This window comes from Odocoileus virginianus, chromosome 22 (genome assembly GCF_023699985.2).
Source record: "Odocoileus virginianus isolate 20LAN1187 ecotype Illinois chromosome 22, Ovbor_1.2, whole genome shotgun sequence".
Lineage (NCBI taxonomy): Eukaryota > Metazoa > Chordata > Mammalia > Artiodactyla > Cervidae > Odocoileus > Odocoileus virginianus.
The window spans coordinates 11660212-11683089 of NC_069695.1; the positions used below are offsets into that span (position 1 = coordinate 11660212).

Below are 22878 nucleotides of genomic sequence, written 5' to 3' on the forward strand. Positions count from 1 at the left end.
GTGTCAACCATTGATTCCTTTTGATTGCTGACTGCCATAACTTATTTAACTATCCACCTGTTGAAGGACATCTGGATTGGTTCCAATTTTGGGCTATGATGAATAAAGCTGTTATAGACATCTGAGTATAGGTTTTTGTGTGAACATAAGTTTTCATTTCCCTGGGATAAACACTCAGGAGTGCAATTGCTGAATCATATGGTACTTGTAGGTTTAGTTTTATGAGAAACTGTCAAACTGTTTTTTAGAATGGCTGTACCATATAACATCCCCACCAGCTATGTGTGCATCATCCAACTTCTCTGTATCTTAACCAACATTCAGCGTTGTTACTTTTTTTTTTTTAATTTTAGCCATTTTGATAGGTGTATAAAGAGCTATAGTGAACATCTTCTTGTGTGCTCATTTGACATCTATATATCCTCTTTTCAGTTCAGTTCAGTCGTGTCTGACTCTTTGCGATCTCATGAGCTGCAGCATGCCAGGTTTCCCTGTCCTTCACCAACTCCTGGAGCTTGCTCAAACTCATGTCCATTGAGTCGGTGATGCCATCCAACCATCTCATCCTCTGTTGTCCCCTTCTCTCCTGCCTTCAATCTTTCCCAGCATCAGGGTCTTTTCCAATGAGTCGGTTGGTCAAAGTATTGGAGCTTCAGCTTCAGCATCAGTCCTTCCAATGAAAATTCAGGATTGATTTCCTTTAGGATTGACTGGTTGGATCTCCTTGCAGTCCAAGGGACTCTCAAGAGTCTTCTCCAACACCACAGTTCAAAAGCATCAGTTCTTCGGTGGTCAGTTTTCTTTATGGTCCAAGTCTCACATCCATACATGACCATACATCACTATTGGAAAAACCATAGATTTGACTAGATGGACCTTTGTCAGCAAAGTAATGTCTCTGTTTTTTAATATGCTGTCTAAGTTTGTCATATATCTTTTCTGGTGAAAAAAAAATATCTCTTCATATATTTTGACCATTGTCTAATTGCACTGTTTTCAATGGTGAGTTTTGAGTGTTCATATATTCTAGATGTTTGTCCTTTGTCAGATCCATGTTTTGCAAAATCTTCTCCCCCTTTGTAATCTGTCTCTTCATGCTCTAAAAAGGGTTTTTTTTTTTTTCCCCAGAGCGAGAGTTTTTCATTTTGATGAAGTCCAATTTCACATCTCAATGCTGATGTTTACTGATCATCTTCATTCTTTCACTTTGAAATCTTCTCAATTTTTGGCATGACAAATGATTTTTTTACTGTAATCAGGACACTTTCGTGTTATGTAATGAGACTCTGAATCTCATTTAAACCTTCTGTTCTAGCTGGCTTTTTGTGGTATCACCCTGGCAGGGAAAAGAAGGGCACAGCCTCACGACTGCCAGCGGAGGCAGAAGGCCAAGGGGCACCTGATACAGATCAGTGGAGGTGGGAGTCCCAGGACTCCACGTGGTCCCTGCTGACCCGGCTATGGTGGTGGCCTCAGGACCACGGGCAACAGTGGAAGTCCCAACTCCTTATGAGAACCTTCTCTGACACATCTTAACAGGGACGGGAGAGGCACCTCTATCCCACTGAGTGAGGGTGGGCATCCAAGCTCCCCCTCTGCAGGGCCTCCAGTAATACCATGCGGGGAGGCAAGGGGGTTCTTACCAGCCAGCAGGGATGAAAGTCACAGCTTCCTACTTGACCTTCATGGATACCACCCTGGTGAGCGCGTTCGGGGGTCGCATTACAGCCCAGAAGAAGGGGCAATCCAGGCGGCCACTGGGCCTCTGCTTAGTGGGGGGTGAGGACGGGACCACGGTTTTTCCTGTCCTATTAACTTTTCTGTCTTGCTTGGTCGCCCTTTTCCTAGACCTAAGCTTGGAGAAAGTAGGCTTTTGTTGGGACTTAAAACAGAAAAATCTGTGTCTATTGGCATTTCTTGGTTACTTGCTTCTTCAGCTTCAAGTCTGGGGGACAGGAGGCAAAAAGGAAACCCAGGAAGGTCACTCCTGTGGCATCTCTCAGGTCTCAAGGTCCCAAGCAGTCTGCCTTCTCTCCACCTTTCAAAATTTTTGGTCTGTTTTACATAGAATGGCCAGGCTTTTAGTTGTACTTAGCAGAAGGAATATAGAAAAGAACATCTATTCTATCTTCCCAGAACTGGAAATTTAGGTCTGTATTTTTCACAAAACATTTTGATGTTAAGTCTAGACATCTCCTCATTTTTCAGAGGGGAGACTGACGCTACAGCGAGATGATGTATCTCACCAGTGATGAAACAGCAAGTCAGAGGTACAGAGACAGGAACTCACATCTCCTAGCTCCAGTCGGATGTGGTTACCATGACAGCAGGGCCCCTCCCCCTACAGATGCCAGCCACCCTGCAGACAACAGCTCCTTTGCTCTCTGTATTTACAAATGATTGGGCTTTGGACTCCTGCTTTTCTATTTGAGAAAGTGTTTCTCTAAGCAGATGCCAAGTACTCTGAGGGCAGAGACCAGGACACACAGCTCACCCTGTTTACCGTGGGTGCTCAGTGACTGTCTGCTGACTGTTCTCCCTGTAAGTCAGTCGTCAACATTGTTGGGTAAGTGTTATACCCTGGTTTCTCCAGATGAACTGGAGCCAGACGTCACTGCGAGGTTGGGGACAGATGGCATCTTCTGGAAGGGAGAGGCTCACACGCTGGGAGCAGCGGACGTTCACAGCAGAGGTTCACACCGTGTAAGAGAATACAGTCCATACTTACGATGCTCCCAACAAGCAACCCAAGGCGGAACCTGGGAACCATCGGGTCCTGTCCCTGACTTCTTAGCCCTGCGATGTAAGTGCCTGTCCCCGCCCCCACTCGACCTTCCCTGTGACCAGAGACACACCCACTGCACCTGCCATCCCGGTTCCCAGCACGGCGCCCGGCGCACAACGATGAGGTGCTAACTGGATCAGTGGATGAAAGAACAAACAAATGATCAAAGCAATTCATGAACCATGACAGGAACGAGGATATTTAGCTCCGAAAGCAGCCTTGCCATGATGGACTGTGGGGACAGAGGTTAAATAGCCATGGACAAAGGGAATCAAACTGAAACCATCAGCTGGAGTTATGAGGTGGTTTAGGCTGAATCAGAGACACTGTTATCAGTGGAGCTGCCTCACATGCTCTGAGATGCCTTTTGAAGCAGTGAGCTCCCCATGTCTGGAAATCTCCAGCAGCTCAATCGACACACCAGGAGCGGGGTGGAGGTCCTTGCACCGCAGGGGGTCGGATCAGGTGATGTCTGAGCTTTTCTCATCTTGAGAGCCCACGTCCTGAGGGGTCACTGGACGCCCGCCTAGCTCTGGATCTGATGTGGTGGAGATCGGGGAAGAGGAGGTTGGCCACAGCTCCAGGTGAGTTTCCTCTAGAAGTGGGGCATGTGACAGTCCTTCTAGCCAGTCACCAAACAGTTCTGGTTTTCCCATTTCTGGCATGTAGTAGGATTATACTATTTAGTGTGTTCATGGTTGGGAGGCACCATGTGACTAGTTCTGGGCAACGGGTTGAGTGGAAGTGATGCGTGTTACACCGCGGTCGGAGTGCTGAATTGCCAGTGCAAGACCAGTGCTCTTTTTTTTCCCTGCATCATGATTACTGGTGAGAATGGCAACTGCTTCACCAAGCTGGGTCCTGAATGGGAGGTTTAAAAGTTACTGAGATTCAGGACTGCTTGTTACTGCACCAGTTCCTAGGCTATCCCGACTGATACAACAGGACAGAATTTACCTGATGGTAAAATACATCAGAGAAAATACGATATACAAGGTATACAATGGGTGGACTGACACCAGGTCAGAATCTCAGTGGGGCACGAAGACACGTCCACATTCACCATCCTCACCCCTCCACCACTCCGGTAACACCTGGCGCTAACCAACTACTCCAGCTTGCTCTCTCCTGCCTCCCTAGCATCCCAACACCATGGTTAGTGTCAAGTCTCTGCTGACACTGTTTCTTCTCTCTTCCCTTTCATCTCATCCGACATCCTACCCATTCCTGAAGGCTCAGATCAAGTCTCATGTCCTGCAAGGCATCTCCCTACCCTCAGAGACCAACAGGACCATTGCCATTCCTTGGAATGACTGCAGTGTCTGTGGTCAGGGCATCTCTCGGGGTTGAGGGGGGAACATATTGTGTGGGCTTTTAGCTTCTACTCCACAACAGATAGTGAGCCTGAAGGCTCCAGCTCATGTGTGAGCCAAGCTCACAGCAGGTAATCAAGAGATGCTGAGTGAACAGAGAGCAGTGCCAGGAACCTACACATGGTATTTCTTAATTACCCATAGAAGTTGATTAAAAATCTAGGCACTTTGACTCACATACTGTTTGTACTAATGAGTTTTTAGACTGACTCTGAGATACTGTAATTCCTGAAGGGCAGTAAGATGACTGGCAGAAAGCTCCTTCTACCCTTTTCTGTGGGCCAGAGGTAAGCAGTACATTTGACATTCACCTCTGCCTACCACCTGTCACCTCCCGGGTCAGAGTCAGTGCGGATGCCTAGGATACACCTAACCTCAGGTTGGCAGGGCTATCAGGATAGGTGCAGGAAAGAGTAGAGAAATCAGGGAAATCCAGATGCTGCTAATGTGAGCCGCTATTTGGTCCCACTTCATGGAGACAGCGAGTGTAAACAGTGAAAGAGGTTTCCAGAGAGGCTTAGAGAAGACCATGCAGTGCAGCATCTCACGCTGTAGAAGGGGCACTGGAGTGTGTGCCCGGGTCAACACCCGGCTCTCCTGACTCCCGGGACAGGGCTCTTTTCACTTGGATGCTCCGATCTGTGGTTGGGCACCACGCTGGAAGAGCCGAGTGCCTTTCTCTCCTTGTTCTAGGGAGTGAGGGGTCACAGGCTCTCAGCCAGGACTCAAGACACATTTCTGACACACCCCCGCCTTTCCCAGGGCTTCGCACAAACCTGTCTGGTAAGATATGTGCTCTTCAGGTTCCCAGCAAAGATCCCATCCCTTGCTCAATAGCCGTCACTGTGGGCCAACCAGTCCTGCGGTCAGAAAGTCCTTCTCAGAGTCTAATCAGAGGCCCTGCTGCTGTCTGTGCACCGATTTCCCTTCCCTGGCATTTCTGTGCTGATGGAGAAGAGCTCTTTGTACCTGGCTCCACAACAGCCTTTCACACACCTTCAGCTTCCCTCCCCGAATGCTAAGTCTCAATCGGAGATGTCGTCTAAACGCACTGGACTGCACCCTCTCAATCCAGGTGCTTCCCTCTAAGTCCTCTCCAGGCAAGTCCCCTATTACAATAAGAAGGTGGAAACTGTATTCCAACCTCCCGAGTAACTGACCAGGTGATGGACGAGCTCTCTGGGAAAGATGCTGCCGGGAACCCAGACAGTCCCCAGCACAGCCCATCCCCAATGGCAGGCAGCTGTTGGGCTTCTTCAGGACGACACAGAGCCCATTTTTTGTTCCAATACTCTGAGCCCCCTTCCTCCCATCTCATGGGGCTCTGCCTACCCTGGCTTACCTCTACTATGTGCCTCGGAAAGGGTGCAGAGAAGGCAAGGGTTTGTTTGTTTGTTTTTAATTTTTTTCGTTAATTAAAACAACAAAAAATAATCCCAGTGCTAGACTAATCTCTAAATGGGGCCTGCCCCCGGCTCCTCTTTTGGCATGTGGTCTGTGACCCACCACCACACAGCTTCCTGGGCAGAATGCAATGCTTCAGCACCCTCCTGCCAGCCCTACTGTTCTGGGCACAGGTGGGCCAAGGTGCGGCAGTCAGGGAAAATGCCAGGCATCCAGCCAACCCCAGCTACCTCAATCGAGCCTCAGTTTCCCCCTGAAATTCTTCCCAGGAGGATAGTAGAGTCCACCATCGTTTCACCTCCAAAAGCTCAGCACAGTTGCTGCTACCATAGGGACAGGGCTCGCAAGGGAATGACTGTAGACCAGCTCTGAGCCATCGCTAGGATCATTATGGAGCACCCACTGTGTGCCAGGCCCCAGGCCAGGGGTGGTCAAGGATGCAGAGGCAGCCCCGGCTCCCAGCTCCGGGCCAGCCAGCAGGCTGAGGGGCAGGCATATATTCCCATGGAACATCCCGACCACACCACGGATTTGTATGAGGCAGAGGGTGTCAGCCTGGGTGAGAGGGTGCAGTGAGGAGGCCAGTGGGTGCTCACAGGGTGAGTAGGCATCCGGATGAGCTGGTCCAGAACTCCTGCATCTGCTGGACCAGGCGGAAGGGGCTCTTGAGGAACGTCTGGGCAGCACCACCCCATCAGAGCCGCCCCCCGCAGAGGCACTCTTCAGACCCATTGGGGGGCCACCCCAGGGCAGGGCAGGCAGGGGCCCTGCCTCCGGCCAGCTGTGGGGCCTTCCTTGTGATACAGTCCTTAGAAGATGCCGACCAGCTTCAATCCGTCCACCAGAGGGCGTCAGAAGATGGCTGCTTCACGGACGTCCCCGGCCATCCAGTGGTTAAGACTTCCCACCTTCACTGCTGGGGTGTGGGTTCTATTCCTATCTGGGGAGCTGAGATCCCACATGCCTCATGGCCAAAAAAATTGTTGAAAAGATGGCTGCTTCACGAGGGGACACCAGAGGCTCCTGGAGACGAGGCCCAGGGTGGGTGCAGACAGGAAGACAGACGTGAGCCAGCGTGGGCCACGGGACATGGTAACACGAGAGAGAGGGCAGAACCGTGAGGAGGACGGAGGCCGACCCGACCCTGCTGAGCCGCCATGCCAGCTCTGAACACGCTCCCAGGCTGGTGGCAAGAAAGGCTTCCATCCTGCCGACACCGCTCTACTGTCTGTACCCTCATTAGTGAAGTGAAAGTCGCTCAGTCGTGTCCGACTCTGCGACCCCATAGACTATACAGTCCATGGAATTCTCCAGGCCAGAATACTGGAGCGGGTAGCCCTTCCCTTCTCCAGGGGATCATCCCAACCCAGGGATCGAACCCAGGTATCCCGCACTGCAGGCGGATTCTTTACCAGCTAAGCCACAAGGGTACCCTCATTAACTGAGTCACTAATGTCTACAATCAGACCTTTCATCACCAAACCAAGGTTCTTCTGACTACAGGAGACCTCATTTCAATCCAACTCCTGACTCTCTAGGCACTGCAGCGTAAGGGTCCAGTGCCAAGGGCCATCCAGGAGGGCCAGGCTACAAAGCCCACCTGCCTTGAGACATCACGTGAAGTAAAGCAGGTTTATACTGTCTCCCCCTTCCTGGCGCTCCTCCCCTGCAGTGGACCTATGCTCAGTTCCACCTGACAAGAAACTAACATGAGCCTTTTACAATTTCTTCTTTAAATTCAGTTGCCCTTCATCTTGCATTTCATTCATCCTCTGCTTACCCCAAGCCAACTGTTCAGCTGCTTCCCAAGGTGGGACTGAGGGGCAGCTGGTCCTCACTGTGCCAGGGTACCCCCTTCCCACAAGCCCTGGCCCTGGTGAAGGAGGATGAGAAGGTTGCATGGCATCACCAACTCAATGGACAGGAGTTTGAGCAAACTCCGGGAGACACTGAAAGACAAGGAAGCCTGGCGTGCTGCAGTCCATGGGGTCGCAAAAAGTCGGACACAGCTTAGCAACTGAACAGCATCAGGCCAAATCCCCACCCACTCTCCTTCAGGGGGGACACCAGCTGTGAAAGGACAGCTCAGCATGAAGGAGGCAAATGAGAAGCAAGTGGGAGGACAATTGTTCTCATCCCCCTAGAAACACGTAAGGACTGACGGGAAAATGGGGCCAGAGGGGGAGAGTAGGGACAAAAGAAGATAAGGGAGAGAGGGAAAAAAAGGAAGATTCCAGGAGATTCCAGAAACAGACACCTACTAACTAAATAAGAGAGAGCTGGTTTTTCGGTCTCTCATTTACCAGGCTCTTATGTCCCCATCCAAGACCTTCAACCCTCCCCTGAGCCCTATCTCTGATTCTTGAGTCCTCAAATCCAAGACTACCTTTGCTACTGAAGACTTAAGGGGATCTCCAGGTAGGAAACCCCAGATACTAGTGATTGGTGCCCTAACATGCCAAGTCTTAGGCCAAGAGCTGGAGGGGCTCAGGAATACAAACAGGGTCCCTGACCAAGCATCAGCAGTCTAGTAAGAGGGACAACAGACCTCCTCAGAAGGATACCTATTACAGGAAGACAAGGAAAAGGGCCGATGAGGGGACAGGGCAGGCGAGAGACCTGGGTCAAGTCCCAGCTTGGTCAGGTCTACATCTCTGCAGACCTAGCTTCTCTGTCTGCAGATGGTATGGAGAAGCTAGAAGGACCCTGAGAGGCCATTGAGTCTTCTGGTTTTTATACGAGGAACCTGAGGACAAAAGACAACTGCCACCAAGTTTGTGGCAGAGCACGTCATTCAAGCTGTATCACGGTGTCCTACGTAAGCAATCAGTTGGACATGCATGTGAGAGAACTGTCCAGAACAGCTGTCCCGCCACACCACAGTACTGCAAAGCCCTACAGCCTAAGAAAGATCCAGAACTTTCTCTCAGGACAGACCACCTTCCCTCAGGAGAGAACAGAGGAGAGCTGGTTTCATCAGCACCGTGGACTGAAGTCAGACACAAGCAAGTGGGCCCGGGCAATGTGTCCCCGCAGCCGCCCTGGACCTGGGAGCAAGTTACTACTGAAGTCCGTCTGCCTCCCTTATCTCTCACAGGCACAGCAGGAGGCTGGGCTGTGGGCTGGAAATAGATGGACGGCGTTTCCGGCCTCCGATTCCACCATCGCCCACAAGTGGAATAAGGTATTAACAAGGACAGCTTGACAACCAGCGGGTATGCGGGACCTGGGGGGTCACCAGGGACAGCTCTCAAGGAGCAGCTGCCTCCTTCCCTCCAGTCATAGAACCCGCTCACAGGGGACAGCAGCAGGGATCCCGCTCATTCCCTTGGGATCTCACAGGGAAGCAGCAGGGGGCAAAGTAGGGGGCTCCAGCCTGGTCCCAGGACACTGGTTGGCTTCCCTCACCCCCCTGGTCTGCCCCTCCAGGTCCTCTACAAACCTGGAGCAGAAGTCATCTCCCAAGTGCCCCACCAGCACCAAAACCCTAGGAGACCCATTATTTATAGGCTCTATCACCAGTGCCGATGTGTGAGCCTCCAGTTGACTCATTTCACTGCTGTATAATACTCCACTGTGAGGCTGTAACATCCATCACTCACTTCACTACTGTGTTACATTACACTCTAAGGATTTTTCATGCATCATTTATCCATTCCTCTCTCAAATGGGCCATGAGTTGTTTGCAGATGTCTGTTATTATAAATAATGCTGCTACTGAAAATAAACCTTATGAATCCATGTGTTCTGGGGAGGGAGGGCTTCACTGTGGGCTGGATATTCAGGGAGAACTTTCCAGAGGGCCGACCACACTCCCCGTGTGCCATTTCCTGCTCTCCCCACATCGCCACCTCTCAGGAGCACCAAGGTGAGCAGCCCAGGACCCCAGACAGACACGACCACGATAACCCCCTGCCGGAGCACAGAGCTAGTCCCTACCTGCTGCGGGGGCGTTCGTCCTCGGGGGAAGGAACAGCTGCTGTCCAGGTGCTCACTGCAGTCTGCCGTCCACTGCAGGGGAGAAAGGAGTGGTCAGTGATGGCAGGACACATGGTCCCATCCTCACTCTGCCCTGGCCCTGCAGGCAGGGTCCCGCCCTGCTGAAGCAGCCAGTATGAAATGCCGCTCAGCCACGTCCAATGACAAACCCTTCTCTACCAGCAGCTCCGAGCTGGCATCTCCAGATACCATGGAGGTGATCCTCTGGCATATGTGTGAGGAAGCAGACTCACTTTCCTTCGGCTAAGCCCACCAATGTGATGAAGATCCAGCTACATTCCAAAGCCAACCAGACACCACAGGGTAAACAGGAGTTTTAAGAAAATGGAACCACGTTTGACCACCTAACCCTGCTTCAGCCATACCCACCCACTACAGCGTCAAGAAAGGGAAAGCGGCTCAGTCGTGTCCGACTCTTTGCTGAACTACACAGACCATGGAATTCTCCAGGCAAGAATGCTGGAGTGGGTGGCCTTTCCTTTCTCCAGGGGATCTTCCCAACTCAGGATTGAACTCAGGTCTCACGCATGACGGGCAGATTCTTTACCAGCTGAGCCACAAAGGAAGCCCAAGAATACTAGAGTGGGTAGCCTATCCCTTCTCCAGCGGATTCTCCCGACACATGAATCGAACTGGGGTCTTCTGCATTGCCAGTGGATTCTTTAACCAACTGAGCTATCAGGGAAGCCCTTATAGTGTCAAGGTTGGAGCTAAAGGTGAGGCACGTATGTGGGGATCATCCCGTACACCCAGCCCCCAAATATGTTGGACCTGTGCACTGACAGGACGGTACATAATCAGGGAAGAGCCCCAGACTGGCCATCAGGAGCCCAGCCTGAGCCCAGTCCCACCATTGACCTCATGAGCGCTCACAGGCCTCTCGTGCCCCAAGCGTGGTCTGACCACCAGCAGTGTGACCGTCCCCAGAGCCTGCCACACAGAGGGTGTTTGGTCCCACCCTGCACCTGCTCAGTCACACTCTGAGGGCAGGACCTGTCTTCTCCATTTGGATGAGCCCTCCAAAGGATATACTGGAAGTTTGAGAGCCACTGATATCAACGTTATCTCCCAGGCTCCACTTTGTCATCGATAACATGCGGACAGCAAGACTGGGTGACTCTGCAAAGGTGGGGATGAAGGGCCTTTGTAAGCCATGAAAAATCTACACATAGGGCTTGCCAGGTGGTCCAGTGGGAAAGAATCCACCGGCCAGTGCAGGGGACATGGTTTCCATCCCTGGTCCGGGAAGATCCCACATGCGAAGGGACAACTAAGCCCTTGCACTTAAAGCCAGTGCTCCACAATAAGAGAAACCACAGTCAGAAGCCCACACTTAAAGCCAGTGCTCCACAATAAGAGAAACCACAGTCAGAAGCCCACACTTAAAGCCAGTGCTCCACAATAAGAGAAACCACAGTCAGAAGCCTGCTCACTGCAACTAGAGAGCAGCCCCAGCTCGTCGCAACTGGAGAAGGCCTGCGCGCAGCAATGAAGACCCGGAGCAGCCATAAATAAACAAATCTAAAAAAAATAACCCACGCACAGATACTGAGTAGTGGTAACAGTACTGCTCCTCCACTGTAATGTGCTACCCAGGTAGATGGAGGTGCTTGTACTATTGTGTTCAATGTGAGGCAGGCTCTCCAGCTCATGTGGGACACTGACCTTGAACTACAACCTGTATGAGGCATAAAAACCAGAGGAGCCCAATCTCTGTCTGACACGCTTGGGTAGAACTGTGAGTGAGTTGGATGTGGATGTGGAACTGTGGATGGCTCAAGGCCGTCACCAACCTGGATGTGTAAAACCTTGGCAAGACACACCCTCCAGACTGTGGGTTAAGGACATGACCTTTGTGTAAGAAAGACATTTTATTACAATGCTGATGATACAGGCTGGTACACGTGTCCTCTATAGCAGTGTTGGCCAATAAATAGCAACCACAGACATGATTTTAAATGATTGGCCAGATTTAAAGAAGGAAAAGAAAAAGGTAAAATGAATTTAGTAATCCATTTATTTCAATAATTACTTAAAATAAAAATAATCAATAAGATATTTTGCATACTTCTCTCCATACTAAGATTTTGAAATCTGCTTAGAGCTTGTCAATTTAATTTTTTTTATTATTTATTTAGCTATTTATTGGCTGTGCCATGTGGCACATGAGATCTTAGTTCTGGACCAGGGGTCAAATCTGTGCCCGCTACATTGGAAGGGCAGCGTCTTAACCACTGGACCACCAGGAAATCCAGAGCTTGTCAATTTTCAAGTGCTCAAGAGCCATACATGGCTAGTGGCTGTCATATTGGACAGTCCAGCTCAGCTTGAAGGAACAGGCAAAGGCCAGGCACCAGTCCCCAAAGAGGGTGCCCTCCAAGCCACTTCTTGCTCATCCCTGCTCTGTACTACAGAGGGGCTGAACCCTGCAGACTCAGGGGGCTTCCAGTTGGGTTGGCCCAATGGCAGACAGGAAGAAGACAGCAAAGCCCTGGAGTTTCTCCCTCTTCTCTCTGTGCCCCAGGCAGCGTTACCAGCAGTGACTGGGTCTCCTGCAAGGCTCCAGCCTCACCAGACAGGCTTTCTGTGCAAGACCCCTAACCCTGGGTCCTGGCAATACCATCTCCACCCTTTGTGCCTCAGGCCTAGAGGAGGCAATGGCTTCCTGTGGTTGTTTAGTTTCTCAGCTCTTTTATCATCTGGATAATCAACTCCCTGGGTTAGATTCCCTCTGTCTAGATACTTGTAGTTTCAAAGCATCTCTGCAAAGATATTTGTTAAATTATAGGAAAAAAAGAAGAAGAAAAAAAATGAGAAGTCCATCAGATACCACCTTAAACCAAGTGATCAAGGATAACATCATCTGTAATAAAACATATAAACACCATGGATTTCCCTGCATAATGCCCTAAGAAGGGCCATGTCACTCTTGAGGGGTTCTTGCCAAAAATGCACACTGTCAATCAGGCAACCCAAACTGATGAAATTTCCAAAAAATAAATGACCTTCAAAAGTGTCAGGGTTGTAGGGATAAGAAAAGACCACAGGAGTGCCACAGGTTGGAAGAGAATAAGAAAGCAAGACAATTAGATGCAAATTTGGATCGTGGAACAGAAAAAGGACATTAGTAGATACACTGGTGATTTTCCAGTAAAATCTCATTGTACCAATGCTAATTTCTCAGTTTTAATCATTGCACTATGGTTATATAAGGTGTTCATATTAGGGAACAGGTGGATTGGAACACCTGTACTATTTTTGTGCATCTGCTATAAGCCAAAAGCAACTTCAAAATAAAAAGAAATTGAGGGCAGTCCAGGGCTTAAGATTAAGATTCCATGCTTCCACTGCAGGGGACATGGGTTCATTCCCTGGTTGGGGAACTAAGATCCCGCATGCCACATGGCATGGAAAAAAAAAAAAAAATAATCCACATGTGTATATATGTGTTTAGATATATACATTTATAAAATATTTGGACTACTATAAAAACAATCCCTCTGCTTTACTGCTTCCCATACTTGAGGGGTGTCTCCTTTCCTGGCTGGAGGCTGGCTGAGAGTAGGGAGGATGCTCAAGATGCAGAGTGACTAACAGCCAGGGGAGAACTAGATGCCACATGCCTCGTCCCATCCCAGGATAGCCTTGCAGAGACAGGCCTCCTCCCCTGGGGCATCCCAAACACTTCAACCCCAGCTGCACACTTGCCAACGTGACACCCCGCAGAACGGTGACCGGAGGGTGGGCGCACCTCCTCCTGGGGTCAGTGCGATCTCCAGCAGGGCAGAGGCAGGCAGCCACACTGGCTGTCCAGAGGGGCAGGCACAGAGGGGAGGCCGAGGCTTCTGCACAGCCACGTGACGCCTCAGCCCCCTGGATGAGACTTCTTTGCTTCGTCAGAGGTCACCCTCAACTTTACAGCGGCCGACCCTTCCGAGAGCCTCTGCTGTGGGACCAGGACCCAGCAGTCCCTTCACAGGAGAGGTGAGAGGCCCAGGAACAGTAAGATGGGGAGGGGGGATGCAAGGCTGAGAAGAGGGACAGTGTGCTCTCGAAGGGTTCGCTGGGGAAGGAAAGTGGTCAAGCCTGGATCCCTGGAGGAGAGTGAGCCCGAGTGTGGACCCGGCAGGGGAATACCAGCCAGCTCAGGGGCAGCGGGGTAAAAGCAGGACCCTCCCGCTAGGCAGTCAGAGCCTCCTCCTGGGTGCACTGGGGCTGGAAGGCTTGTGACGGGGTGGGGGTGGGGGGCGCCGGGCAGGGGGGAGCGTCATCAGTGCTGTGTCAGAAGGCGGAACTGGCAGGGAGTGTGGGTGTGGGGAGTCCACTGGTCAGGAGGCTAGCGTCTTGAGTCAGGTCTCCACTGGGAGAGCAGGCAGTGATGGAAATAGCATGGCTCTGAGAGCATCGTATGGACAAGCAGTGAGCAGAGGGCTGATGTATGTAGGAAAGCTAGTCACTTTCCCACAAGATAAGAAAGTCCACAGAAGCCCACCCCAGAGACCCAGCTGTGGCCCCTGGGGAAAGCTGTTGGAGGAAGGAGGGAGGTCCAGCTGGGTACAACTTTCCTGACCACCCCCTCCACCCCCAAGTTAAAGAGTTAGTCGCTCAGTTGTGTCCGAATCTTTGCGACTCTATGGACTATAGCCCTCCAGGCTCCTCTGTCCATGGGATTCTCCAGGCAAGAATACTGGAGTGGGTTGCCATTTCCTCCTCCAGGGGATCCTCCTGACTCAGGGGTTGAACCTGGGTCTCCTGCATGGCCTGTGTGGCATCCCACCTCCAACCCCCCAGCCACATCCGCGCTCTGCTGCTGCCTGAAGCCCCTGGGAGCTCTCCCTTCCCTGCTCAAGGCTCCCCACCCTCTGCTGGGATCCTGCTGCCCAGCTGTCTTCTTTCTGCTTAGGCTGAAGCCACCACCCCCTCCATCCCCTCTGCCTTTAATGAGCCACTGCCTAGAGAAAACACAGGCCTTCCAGGAACCGTCCTCATCTGCAGGAGACGATCCCAGAACAGGAGGAGGGCCCTCTGGGGGAACACTGTCCTTGGCCCCGCCCCCATGCCTGAGTCAGCCCAGCCCATTTCTTCGTTGGGGTGAAGGGTTTAGAGCTGGGAGCAAGTTCCCTGGGTGGGGGGCGTGGCGGGGGGTGGATAAGGTGGCCCCTCCTGAAAAAGTCGTGGAACACGAAGAGGCAGGAAAGGTGGGAAACCTGTGTGCAGGGGAACAACAAGAGTGGTTCTGGGCCTTCGCCAGACCTGCTACCACCTATTTCTTAATTTAAAAAGATGAAACAAAAGACGGCCCAGGGTTAAGGTTTAACAAAGGAGCACAGATGGTTTATTCTGTACTCAAAGCAGATGCTTCTTTTATCTGCTTTTATCAGTACATTCTAAATACTTCATGCTAAAAGAATTAAAATCTATTATCAGTCATTTGCTCCCCAGGATGGACAATATTTGGGGAGCAGACTTGATGGAGGACAGAGGACGCCACTGAAGTTTGAGGGAGGAATAAAAAGAGAAAAACCCAAGGCAGGGGAGGCTGCAGGAGCCCCCTTTTCAGTGGTGTTTGAAATCCTTGGACTTGCCCTTCCAGACATGGACATGGACAAGTGAAAGTCGCTCAGCTGTATCTGACTCTTTGAGACCTCCACGGACTATATAGGAATTTTCCATGGACTTCTCCAGGCCAGAATACTGGAGTGGGTAGCCCTTCCCTTCTCCAGGGGATCTTCCCAACTCAGGGATTGAACCCAGGTCTCCCACATTGCAGGCGGATTCTTCACCAGCTGGCCACCAGCGAAGCCCAGACATGTATCAAGGGCAGAGTCAAACCAGCAGGCTGAATCAGTAGGAGGAGAGGAAAAGATCAGCTGATAAACCTGCATCCATGTACAAACAGATGTGTACATGGGAACTCAGTATACGATAAGGACAGTGTCTCACGTGAGGGGAGGGAGAGCCCATCAATAATCAATAAACACGGGGACTGAGACCACCAGAGAACTAGTGAGGGGAAAACGACCCTAGTGTCTGCCTCCTACCACACATGGATGACACATTCCAAGTCGGCTAAAATCCAAGACGCAAGGTTTAAATTCCATGAAAGTCTAAAATTTTGTGTTAAAAAAAATTTACAAACAGATAGACAAGTGAGAGGCCCCTTGCAACATGTATAGCGAAGGGTTCACCACCAGGACACATAAAGATTTCATTTAAACCCAGGCACGAAGACTGCTACATACATTAACATTTACTCCACACAGATCCCTAGGCCTGTTTATTACCTCCAACTTTGCAGAGGTTAAAGCGTCTGCCTGTAATGTGGGAGACCCGGTTTTGATCCCTAGGTCAGGAAGATCCCCTGGAGAAGGAAATGGCAACCCACTCCAGTACTCTTGCCCGGAGAATCCCATGGACGGAGGAACCTGGCAGGCTACAGTCCACGGGGTTGCAAGAAGTCGGACAAAACTGAGCGACTTCACTTTCACTTTCACTTTGCAAACTTGGAACTTGAGACAAAGCACAGCTAAGTAACTGACCATGGGTGACACAGCCAAAACAGTGGCAGAATGAGTAAAAGGGATAAATAGGTATTAGTTCAAAGAGTCAGTGAAAATGTTCGAAACTAAATGTATGTATGATCATGGATTCGATGCTAAACCATAATTTTTTTACTGTAGTAAAATATACATAATTTACCATTTTTACTGCTTTTAAGCATACAGTTCAGTGGCATTAAGTACATTCACACTGTTATACAAGTATCACCAACATCCAGCTCCAGCACTTTTTCATCCCAAACTGAAACTGCCCCCATCAAACACTAACTCCCCAACCTCCTCCTCCAAGCCCCTGGTAACAATCATTCTACTTTCATTCTTTATGTACCTGACAAATATTCTACATGCCTCATAGAAGAGGGATCATAAGAGTTTTTGTCCTTTGTCTGAATTACTTCTCTTGGCACAAAGTCTTCAAGGTTCATCCAGGTGAGGGGCTTCCTCACAGAATTTTCTTTTTTTTTTTAAAGCCTCAACAATATTCCTGTATGTATGGACCATATTCTGTTCATCCAGTCATTCAATGATGAACCAAAGTGTTGCCACCTTTTGGCCATGGTGAATAATGCTGCTGTGAACATTCTGTACAAGTATCTGGTCAAATGCTTGCTTTCAGTCCTTTTGGGTATATATCCACAAGTAGAACTGCTGGATTATATAGTAACTCTATGTTTAATTCACTGAGGAACCTAGAATTTGTTGTTGTTGTTGTTGTTATAAAGGACATTATTGGGGAAACAGGGCAATATAAGTTCTATAGATTAAATAATAGTATTGTATCTGCTTCATGACTATGTAAGAGACATATCTTTGTTCTTTGGAAATACACATTGAAGTGTTCAGGGATAGAGGGGAAATCTCTCCATATACAGAATCTATTGATCGATTGCTCTATCAAGAGGAGAGAGAATGCAAATGTGATAAAACATTAACAAGTGGAAAATCTGGGTGAAGGATGTGCAGGAATTCTTTGTCTTATTAGTACATCCTTTATGTACATCTGAAATTATTTCAAAGTGAAAAATTATTTAAAAAACCACCTTATCCAGGGCTTGTTAATCAAGCGGGTGCCAGGACCACTCAGGGTGGGGAGGGGGAGCGATTTGAAAGTCTAATGGGAACCACTGCTGTTACACAACACCCTTTTCCTGGTGAGGGGCTGGAGAGGAGAAGGGGCTTCCTCACGGAGCCCAGGCATGGGACAGCCTAAAGGTGGGCGCCTCCAGAAGTCAGGAGCATAGAGGACCGCTCTCTCTGTCTTCGTCCATGGTCTTACTGACCAGGAGAGGGGGGCCAGGGGAGGTGGGAGCAGAGACTGCCTGGCAGCTCAACTCTCTCACCCACAGTGACACTCCAGAAAAATCTTGGGATGTCGGGGGGCGCGGGGAGGATGCAGTTCAAGGGCTGAGATTTCAGAGAGGGAGAAAACCTTTTTCCTCCAATCTGGAGACAAACTTAACAAAAAACTCAAACAACTTTCATATTGTGGAGGCAGCTTAACGCAGCGATTAGGATTCTGAGTTCTTTTTCGACTCTTTGCTGTTTTTTTGGTCTTGGCAGTATCTTAGTTCCTTGACCAGGGATTGAACCCAGGTCCAGCAGTGAAAGCGCTGAGTCCTAAACTGGACTGCCAGGGAATTCCCAAGAGCCTGAGTTCTTGAAGCAGCAAATCTGAGTTCATATTCCTGCTCTGTCTCTTAATCTATCACCTTGGGCAAGTCCCTTCCTTCCTCAGACTGTTTCCCTTGCTTGTAACAAAACAAGAGAAACTGCCCACAGCACAGGTTAAGGGTACGGCACCTGGAGCAAGGCCACCTGTTCGAACCTCAGACTGACTACATACTCACTAAGTGACTTAAGCAGGGTATTCAACCTCTCTGTGCCTCTGTTTCCTCCCCTGTAAGCAGGCAACAATAACAGCATCTTCTTCACAGTATCTCTTCACTTCACTTCGTGGCAAATAGATGGGGAAACAATGGAAACAGTCACAGACTTTATTTTTTTAGGCCCCAAAATCACTGCAGATGGTGACTGCAGCCATGAAATTAAAACACGTTTGCTCCTTAGAAGAAAAGCTATGACCAACCTAAACAGCATATTAAAAAGCAAAGACAGTACTTTGCCAACAAAGGTACGTCTAGTCAAAGCTATGGTTTTTCCAGTAGTCATATACAGATGTGAGAGCTGGACTATAAAGAAAGCTGAGCGCTAAAGAATTGATGCTTTTGAATTGTGGTGTTGGATAAGACTCTTGAGAGTCCCTTGGACAGCAAGCAGATCCAACCAGTCCATCCTAAAGGAGATCAGTCCTGGGTGTTCATTGGAAGGACTGATGTTGAAGCTGAAGCTCCAATACTTTGGCCATGTGCTGCAAAGAACTGACTCATTTGAAAAGACCCTCATGCTGGGAAAGATTGAAGGAGGGAGAAGAAGAGGGTGACAGAGGATCAGATGGTTGGAGGGCATCACCAACTCAATGGACACGAGTGTGAATAAACTCCGGGAGTTGGTGATGGACAGGGAAGCCTGGCGTGCTGCAGTCCTTGGGGTCGCAGAGTCAGACGTGACTGAGCGACTGACCTGAACGTAACAGCACTGTTATGTAAAGTAAACGAGCTGACATGGACACCCCTCCTTGTGTTGGTAGTTCCTCCTCAGGGTCCCAACTTCTTGGAGCTCAGTCTTTGACCCTTTTGTCTAAGCTCCCTCACTCCCAGGGCTTAAAATGCCACCCATGTGTCACCATTTACAAATCTCAATCTCCAGGTCATTCTCTTTCTTAGAACACCACTCTGTGTATCCAACTGCTTAATCAACATCTCTACCAAAACATCCAGTGCTATCTTTTTCTCTTATTTATTTATTTTTTTAATTGGAGGAAAATTGTTTTACGATGCTGTGTTGGTTTCTGCCATTGTTGTACAACAGAATCCAGTACTATTTTAAACCTCTCACATCTGAAAACTGAACTCTTGACCTTCCCAACACTGATCTTCCAGGGTCTTCCATCTCATTTCTGGAGAGTCTGTCCTTCCACAGGCTCAGGCTTTTGTCAAGGCCATTCATTAGAAAGTCATGCTGTCTGTGCCTTAAAGTATGAGAAACTGACCACTTCTCACCACCTCCACGGTCCCACACGGCTCCAAGTCGCCATCACCTCTGACCTTGGCCAACCAAGGACTTCCTGGTCGCCCTGCTTCCTTTCCGCCCTGCCCCTCAACATTGCTGATTGTTCACAAAGCACCCAGAGTGGTTTGATCTAACCAATACCACCTCTCTCCTCTGCTCAAAACCCTCCAGCATCTCACTGACCAGGCCGCACAGATGTGGCTCTTTGCCCCCACCAGACTGGCCCCAAAGCTACTCCTCGGAGTGGGGCACACTCCCACACCAGAGGTGTTCCCGACATCCCCTCTTCCTGGAAGGCTGGTTCCTTAGCGGCCTCACTCTCACCCTCTTCAAATCTTTGCTCGAAGGTCTAAGTCAGTCTTCCAGGCAGCCCAGCACCCCGGGCCCTTCTTGCCTCCTTCACATGTACATCACCTTCTAACATCCTGTTTTCTTGTCTATCACCTGTCTTTCTGCCTCTGAAGGTAAGGGCCAGGGAGGACAGGGATTATGGCCCATTCTGTTCATGACTTTATCCCCAGAGCCTAGAACAGGGCCTGAATTAATCATTCTTAGGTCTAATTATATTTCCTTATTTAGCCAACGGTAACTGGCCAATTTCAACAACTGTACTTTATGCCCAAACCACCAAACAATGTGTAGGAGACCACGCTAGCTAAGTAAACAAGCTAAAAGCTACATGTATGCTAGAAGCTCAACTCTTGAGAGGTATATTGAGAAAAAAAAAATACACAAAAACTATACTAGTTTTTATCACAAAATTATGGTGGGCTTCTTTCTGTTTTCTGATTGTCTCTGCTTTTCTACTGTTGCTTTAAAAGTAAAATAAAAATTTAACCTGCTTTTAAAAACAACTGGTAATCAGATTTAAAAGGGTTCAGCCTCACTAAAAATCAAGGAAATGCAAATTAAAGTGACAAGAGACCATTTGTCCCAATCCACTGGTGGTCCTGTGAATAATACAACAGGCATTCTGGAGAGCAATTTGGCAACAGCTATTAAATTTGATTCTATTTCTCAGCATCCACCTAAAGAAGCACTTTTACATGTGCAGGAAAAGACAGGTTCAGAAGTGTTTGCTGATGTATCCTGTATTTCCAGGGGAAATTCTGAAAATAATCTGAATGTCCAGCAATAGGTGAATGGTTAAACTATGGGACATCCATACTATGGGTTCCTTTGCACTCATTAAACAGAACACAGCAGATGTACAAGCCTGGAGGAATCACTAGGGCAAACAGCTAGGTGAAAAAGGTGAGCTCTCAAACAACATATCCCCCAGTTATGAGGTAAGATTTGGAGATAATATATTTCTGTAAGTCATTAAAAAAGGTGAAGAAGTTAACTCATCATTCTGATGGGAAGTAGAGGTAAGACAGTGGAATAAGGCAGTAGCTAATTAGCCTCTGAATTCTTAAGTACCATGAGAATAAATGCACACAGTAATTGTGTAATTAAAAATAAATTATCTTTTTAAATAAGGAGAAAGATAAAATGACTCCCCATATTCAACCACCGCACAGTTCCCCTTAAACTCACTTCTTCTGTTAAGCCTTTTGTGGGTGGTCCACCATTGAGCGTTTCCTCTTTTGAGCAAACGTGGCAGGGAAGAAGGATTCAAAGTGCAGGAGGAAATGAGGGAATGGGAAAGAAGAGGGATGAGGAACAGAGCACAGGAAAAGCAGAATGCAAGGAAAAATGTGAAGAGAAAGAAGGAAAATCCTGTGAGAACGCAACTGCACACCAATCTGAATACTCTTCTGCATCTCTCTGTAAGGTCTCTTCCACGGGCCTGACAGCATCAAAAAGAACGACAGGAAGTTATCTTCACTCTCACTGACTCTTCATTTGACTTGTTAACAAGAATTTTTTGGGAAACCTGCTTTCATCTGATGTATCCATTCTTTACAATGTCCCTACATGCTATCCTTCGGAAAGAGTAGAGCTCCAGGCCGTTCACCATGGAGGGGTGGGGAAGGGAGCCAGACAAGTCCACCTGTGGCTGTGGTCATCAACCTGAAAAGGACGTCAGAGTCACATGGGAGCTGATGAGAATGTCAATGCCTGAACCCATCCCCATTCCACTCAACTCTGGGGTGGGACCTGCCCAAGCTCCCGAGCAATTCCAATGAACAGTCAGAGTTGTGAACACTGCTTTAAAGCTTGCTGATGGTCCATAAAACCATCGAGTGATATCAGAGGTGCCAAACTTCCCTAATTACAACATCCCAGTCTCTTCCACAAAAGGTTACTGGTCAATGAGACTTGGAGTCCCAATTCTCATTCCACAGGGAAAAAAAGTATATTAACCTCCCGGCAGCCCGCTAGTCACAGCCTGTACCCAGCAGGGAACCAAAAGTAGGTGTGAAAGGGGTGGATCTTGGGGCCCAGCTCAGCCACTACCGAGCAGTGGGGTATGGCTATGTCCCATCTCTGCATCTCAGTTTTTCTCTTCTGCAGAATAGAGCCATCACCTTCCTCCCTCCCAAGGACAGAGTGAGTACAACTTTAAGGATGTGTCTTTGCAGCCTTGGAATCCACTGGAAGGGATGCGCTCTTAAAATGTGTGGGATAATTTTAAGTTGATATCCCAAACATGTCAGGAAACTTAGAACATACATTCTCTGGGTTACTCATCTAGGATAAAAAGGAACCTCTCTCTCTTCTTCTCTCCCTCCCAGTCATCCATCCATTCATTCATTTTCCTTTCTAGTTGTGGGTGGGGGAGGGGCAGGGAAAACACACTATACAAGCATCCTGAGGTATGACCTTCCTGAGAGTCAGCTTATCTCTCAGATCCTAAAAAATGGCCTCACCCACTGAAAAGCAACATTCTCCTTCACTCCCTCAAGTCTTCTCAAGGTTTCCAAGATTCTTAACAATTTTCTCTCCCAGAAACATCAAAACACCACTGCAGACTGGCAGCCTGGGACATTCTCTGAGGTTTTTTGTTTCTGTGTTTGGCTTCCCTTCAAAACAGTCATCAGGTTAAATAAAAACAAGCAAAAGTGCTTTAGCAGAAAGATTTCCCATTAAGTGGTGTCAATAAAGAGACTGTATTTTTTTCAAAGAGTGGTCATACAGACACTTCTAACCCTGGCCTTGCCTGGAGTTGCCACAGCTGCCCCCTCTCCTGGAGTTTGGACTCCAGCTGTTTGGGGTTGGGTGGGGGTAGTTGGTGGGAGCAGGACTGGAATGCACCACCCTTGGCCAGCAGCACACAGGCAGGTCCCAGGATCCTGCCAGGTGTTTGCATTCTTTCAGGAAACCTCAGGAAATGCAGGCGGTTTAAGGAATGCATCTAGATGGTGCAAGTGTTTTCCACACTCTGCCTCACATCTAACATCTGTTTAACAGCTGCTCCAGATGTGGATATCCGGGCATGGCTAGCCCCAATCTATCCCAGGAGTAGAAGCTGGGAGTGCAGGGCCCAGATTGAGGCTCTGTGTCCTGAGAGTTCAGCTGGTCCCAACAGAGAGGGCAGAGGCACTGGGAAGGCCCCTCCTTTCAAATTCTCCCCAATGGGAACGAGATTCTACCACTCACAAAGCGCTCCCCTAGGGTGAAACTTCACAGCTTCCTGAGATCCCTCTCTTGGAAGAGCCCATTTCACCTGGAGAAAACTTCA

General features: G+C 49.0%; 1 protein-coding gene across 6 annotated transcripts in view; it reads right to left on the reverse strand.

Moving 5' to 3' along the window:
• Positions 1-22878, reverse strand: part of CTIF (cap binding complex dependent translation initiation factor) — a 316461-nt gene that overhangs the window by 213064 nt on the left and 80519 nt on the right. For 5 of the 6 annotated variants that reach the window (XM_070452587.1, XM_070452584.1, XM_070452585.1 and 2 more), the window contains one exon: positions 9502-9573. The exons of the other annotated variant lie outside the window; for it this stretch is intronic. In XM_070452587.1, coding sequence (XP_070308688.1) covers positions 9502-9573 — 72 coding nt within the window. The remainder of the gene's footprint in view (positions 1-9501; positions 9574-22878) is intronic. 6 annotated transcript variants of the gene reach the window in all.